This window comes from Ziziphus jujuba, chromosome 2, assembly GCF_031755915.1.
Source record: "Ziziphus jujuba cultivar Dongzao chromosome 2, ASM3175591v1".
NCBI lineage: Eukaryota > Viridiplantae > Streptophyta > Magnoliopsida > Rosales > Rhamnaceae > Ziziphus > Ziziphus jujuba.
This window is the reverse complement of record NC_083380.1, coordinates 17300745-17306800: the sequence shown is the minus strand read 5'-3', so window position 1 is coordinate 17306800 and position 6056 is coordinate 17300745. Positions and strand designations below refer to the sequence as shown.

General features: G+C 27.2%; 1 protein-coding gene across 1 annotated transcript; it reads right to left on the bottom strand.

Moving 5' to 3' along the window:
• Positions 1-524: 524 nt before the first annotated feature.
• LOC107418864 (cell number regulator 2) lies at positions 525-2098 on the bottom strand. Its single transcript, XM_048474725.2, has 4 exons — positions 1987-2098; positions 1278-1349; positions 925-1128; positions 525-604 (listed from the first exon to the last, which is right to left on the bottom strand). Exons 1-4 carry the CDS (start codon positions 2096-2098, stop codon positions 525-527), a joined length of 468 nt encoding a protein of 155 aa, XP_048330682.2.
• Between the last annotated feature and the right edge of the window lie 3958 nt (positions 2099-6056).

The window sequence follows — 6056 nt, the reverse complement described above, 5'->3', positions numbered from 1 at the left end:
TTAGACCTTTAAGTTTCAATTTATTGCACTTTAGTTCAATTGCATATTTTGAATAATGGTTGTTAACTGCTATATTCCACGTAATCAATATTAAAATATAATTTGTTATAATTTAGATCCTCCAGTTTTAATTTGTTGTAAGGGTTTCAATTTCAAATTTTTGCATTTTGATACCCTTTGACCATTAATCACCATTATAAAAAAAAAAAAAAAAAAGAGGAAAAAAGAAAAAGAAAATGATTGGACAAAAATACAATAAACTAAAATTCATGCCACTTGTTCAGAGACAAACAAACCATAAACCAAGTTACAAAACAATATTTAAAAAGGAAAGAGAGACAAATTAAAAAGCAAGAAACAACAATTAATTAAACACTTAATGATTGTGTTTGGCCGACGAGAAAACCACAAAAGGAGGGGAAAAAAAAAAAAAGGGAAACTGAAAGAACGAAGAACAGATAAAAGCAGCTAGACATATGCATGATGATAATGAATCAGAACTACTCTCTTTATCCCTAACGTCCCTAACGACGCATGCCCGGAGCAATATGTGGAGGTGCAGAAGCTCCACTCTGCTTCATTTTCTCAGCATTGGCTTTCCAACCTAATAATTCAAGAAAATATATGTACAGTATAAGTTAAACTGATGACTATCTCTACCGGACAATTAATTGGGTGTGGCAAAACTAGTGTTTCTTTATACAATAGTCCCAAATTTGGTATATATATGAAATATTCTATTGGATGACAAAGCTCATGATAATGTTGGACGATACAGCGTCCGGTAGCATGTTGCAGGATGTGGTCGCACAATATATATGCTAAGCTCCATCGTCCAGGAGAATGGGACTATATATATATATATATTGGGGACTCTTTAAACCGAAACCGTATGCAACAGCATTTGTGTGTGTTTATATATACCTGCAGAGGGATCAATTCCACGGTTCTTGAGCTCTCTGTACTCCTGGCAATTAGCAAAACCAAGACACCAAAAATGGACACAACAATCGGAGCATGGTTCTTCAGGCAATGAATAAACGGCTCTCAATTTGGTTCTGTAATGCTTCGATAACGAGTAAGCACAGCAACAACTGCAAAAATACTTGGTCCCCGCTACACAACAGCCTGCAATATCCATATATACTTATTTTATATGTACTAATGTGTGTAAAAATATATATATATATATATATATATATATATATGTGTATTTATATGTATATAATTGAGAAAATTTCAATTCCATTTAAGTTTAGGACTAGTTAAGTACTTACTCATATTCCCTCTGTCCAAGATCTCTGCCCTCTGGCCGAAGGTTACAAAGGGAACTAACCAGGTCATGAAGCCTTAATTCCATGATCACCCAAAAACATACATGAAAATATAAAAAATTATATTGTATATATATGAGTATTTTATGGTCGATATATAAGCAGAGAAAAGAAAATTAACCTAATTATGTATAGAGTAATGTTAGGAGTACTAATAAATCTACTGAGATATTTACTAAAATGATATAGCAAGATAATGTGTTTTTATTTTGTTGGTTGAAAAATTTATATAATTTAAATATAAATTAATAAACACATTTCTGGTTTTTCTTGTATTATTAATCATGTATAGCATGTTCCTAAGTCTTCATTTTGCCTACAGAAAAGTAGTAATAATAATAATAATAATGGAAGAGAAAAATATAAATTGTTTATATATATATATATATATATATACAGTTCATCTATGGTGCGGACGGTTTTCATGTGTACCACAGTATTGGTGATGGTTTTTCATAGTTTTGGTGACGATTTTCTAAAAAATCGTAGTTAATACTATAAAAAATCATCACTAATAATGTGGTCCTTATATGGACCGTCCTCACCATAAAATTTCTGTATATATATATATATATATATGCATAAATCACCATTGCGTCAAACATTAACTGTAGAACTACGTCTATCTACTGCTTTATATACATGGACTTACAACTGGAAGGATCTTCATAACATGCGAATAGGCCAGTGGTCCATTGCCCCGGTGGTGGCTGAGAACCATTTGCATGAGCAACCAACTTAGTATCAGAACCAGTAGGATCCATTTTGGTTAGTTAACAGCTCAAAGGATAAGAGAGAGGCAAAAAATAATTGGCAAGACAAAACAGTACTATGCACTACTCATCTATCACAGAGTTTCACAAATGGTAGTCTCTGTTCTGGCATGGGGAAATTCATGATCAATTCTTATATATATATATATATATATACACATATAAATATATATATATATATATATACATACATACTACGCAAGAGAAAACTATACAATTAAGCCGTCCAAAACTTGAGTTTGACTTGCAAGAGGCAGCCAGCTACCTAGGCTTGTCAACGATTAAGTAGGTAAGACAACGGCATAGTTTTATAAGTTTATTGAATTTAATAATTTTCTTGACTGTTTCAAAATGCAAGCTGGCTTGTTAATTTCACCGATTATTGTTTCTTCAAGGGTCCTTAATCTTAAGGGTCTATTAAAGTCTTACCACACTCTATTCTTAAGATTGGCTCAGTTGTAAAAACCACCCAAAATGCACCTCAGATCTAGAGTTCAAGCGAAGTCCTCTTTACCAGTTGTAATGAGTTTAATTTTGATTAAAAAAAAAAATTTACCAACAGACATTTATATATATATATACACAATAAAATCTAAGATAAGTTTCATTTTATTTTATTAAATTAAAGTTTATCCTTGATAACTATTGAATTCTATTTATTGAGCAATTTTGAATGATAATTCAAAGTTATCAATAAATCGTAGTTTAATAAATTAAGATAGATTTTATTTGAGTCTCACTGTGTTATATATATATATATATATATGTTCTCCAGGGACTATCTTTCAATTTATCCTAGGAAATATGTTAATGCGTATACTAAAATAAGATTTTATATGATCCCATATAAATTTAAATACTTATCCTCAATGATTCACTTTCATATACCAGGTTTTAGTATTAAAATTAATTTTGTAGAGGATTAACATATAAAACTGATTAATCAATGTAGATCCCATTTTTATAGTCCAGATATGTCTTCTACCATAAATTGAGAGATAGTTCTCACAAGATTGGTTTTGTATATGTATGTATACAATTTAATATAGTAAACTTCATGAGCAAGTTATGGAGAGATGCTCATCATGTTAGTTGCCATCTAGGAAACAAAATTTTATCAATTTTAGAAAGATTCAATCAACCATTAATAATAATTACTAACAAGTTGTTGGGTTGTTATACTTAATTCTCTGTTTAGGCTTTATTTATAAAAAAAAAAAAAATGAAAATATTTGCATCATTAGTGGGATGAGATGGATTGCCACATAGACATGGGTTGCTACTTCCCTATATAAATATATATATATATATATATATATATAGGATTTTGATTGTTGGAATATAGTAGTCATTTTATAGAGGAAAATGTTGTTTGTTATTATTGGTAAATGATCATCAAATTTAGGGTTTTAATATAAAAATTATAAAATAAAAGTTTATAATTAAAATTTACCATACAAGCTGATGATAGTCACTAATGATAATAAATTGCAACATTCCTTTGTAAATGTTGAAGATGTATTGAGATAAAAAGTGTTAAGGGTTACTATTTATCCAACTAGGTTTTAGATTTAATTTATTAATTGAGGTGTTACCTTTAATGATTGAAATATCCATACATGAACAACATATGTTCCTAATAAAATATAATATTTCGTGTTTATAAAGTGTCTAACTTTTAAGGGAATTGCTTCCCTGAAATGGTTTTTTTTTCCTGTAATTAAAGTTTGATTTAATTAAACTAAGTTTTATGTAATAAATTAACGACAAATTTGTACTTTTAGAAAATTTTATATCTAATTTCCTAGGAAATCTAAAAATGATACATCCTTAGATGGGAACAACAATACCACAAACTTTTTCTAAATCAAAAAAATTAATTTTCTAGGCACTTTTCCATGTCTAAATAACTATACAAACATAGGAAAAATATTATTTTTCTAATAAAATTAGATTGCTATTAACTTTACTATTTATCAAACAGGATCTTAGTGTAATATATTTAAAGTTTGGATGTTATCAAAATTGTCTCTCAAATTAATAAAAGTTACATAGTAAGAGTTTCTCCAGTTTAAATCTTCTCCTCTACGTTATTGCCAAAAAGAAAAATAAATAAATAAACCCTCTAATATATATTATAATATATGCAAATATATTTTCCAAACGCATCAATTAGTGGTTAACTTTATTTCATTGTCAAGTGTAACTAATATGTACGAATTTTCTTTTCTTTTTACATAGAAGACCTTTTTCAATTAAGTTATAGATTTTCAGATTATATAATAAATATAAATTGCAGTTAATATATTTTATCTTCAGAATTTCTACCCAATAGTGCACTCTAAATAAGTGAATAATAATATGAACGTGCGCGCTTGAACGCAGGATCTTGATAGAATTTCTTCCACTTAAATTGAGGAACCCAGCAAATTAAATATTTATTTATATACACAAATTTACTATAGTTGCATGCATATGCCCACCCAGTAACTTTTCACTATGAAAGAATATATATATATATATATATATATATATATTTTACATGGATTACATATAATTGATAGTCTTTCAACGTTGGAAAGTTGTGTGCATATGCCTATTATAGGTTTTAGTTAAATAAATATTGCTTATGTGATAAAAGTTTAACCAATAATGATAATTAATATTTGAATTTAAATATAAAATTTTAAAAGAGATATAGCAACTTTTAACACTTATTACATAATTATTCTTTATTAAAACCAGACAATATCTAACTAGAGAATTATTGCATATATATTTACACAATTATAATCATATTAGGTGATGGTTTTGCCATTTGGACTTTCTTTATTAGTCCTCAGATCCTTCAAGGGTTGATATTTTAAAAAATTATTTATGATTTACAAAGTTTTTATAATCATTTTTCCAAATAAAATTTTAATATGATATTAAATTTATATTTATCATTAATTACATTTTAAATTTTAATTTCTCATGTAATACAATAGTTAATAAAGGAAAATTTAATGTTATAATGGTTAATATTTCATTTAATTGTTAAATGGGATGGAATTAGTTGATAAACTATTTATATCTATGTTTATTAAATTTGGAATTTAAAATACCAAAATTAAAATAAAAATATTTTAAATATGTAGACTTATTATTTGTAAATGATAAAAAAAAATTCCATTTAATTAGGCATATAATTGACACAAATCTTAACCCGTTGAAAATAAATAAATAAATCAATAGCTAATGATTAAATTAATTATAAAAAAAACCCATTGATCACGGCCCTTTTCTTTACCCATTGATTACGGCCCTTTTCTTTCGAGAAAGGGTTGACGTTTTTCGATCTTAACTAGGATTGAGGAATTCAAGGTACTGCAAAATATAATTTTCTTCGTTTTAGAGGTAAGAGAGTCCTTGAATTTTCAGTATAGGATATAATAAATTAATAATGATGCACCCTATCGATGTGAAACGCACTAATGTGCACGAAGCGAAAGAATTAAATTGAATATGTACCCCCACTTTATCCCGGACTTATCATACATAATTTTTTTTTTTCAATATTATATATATATATATATATATATCTATATATATGTTTCGATTAAGAGAAAAATTCATTAGAACTGGAAACCCCAAGGCACGGACCCAAATGTTTTGTTTTTGTTTTTCTTTTTTTAATATATTTTTTTTATTAAATTGTCAAAATTGAATATATGCTCCTTTAATTTTACTCTCATACATTCCTGTTTATGTAATAATATTAATTTTTCAAATTAGCATTTCTATTTTATTGGAATATTATTTTTGAGAGATTAATTAATTGACATTGATCTTATATTGATTGGAGATTAAATAGTCATATAATTGTCATATATATAAATTAAAATTTTGAAGTTGGAGTTTTGCATAAAGTCTCACATCATAAAGTAACTTAAAGTTCTCTACATAT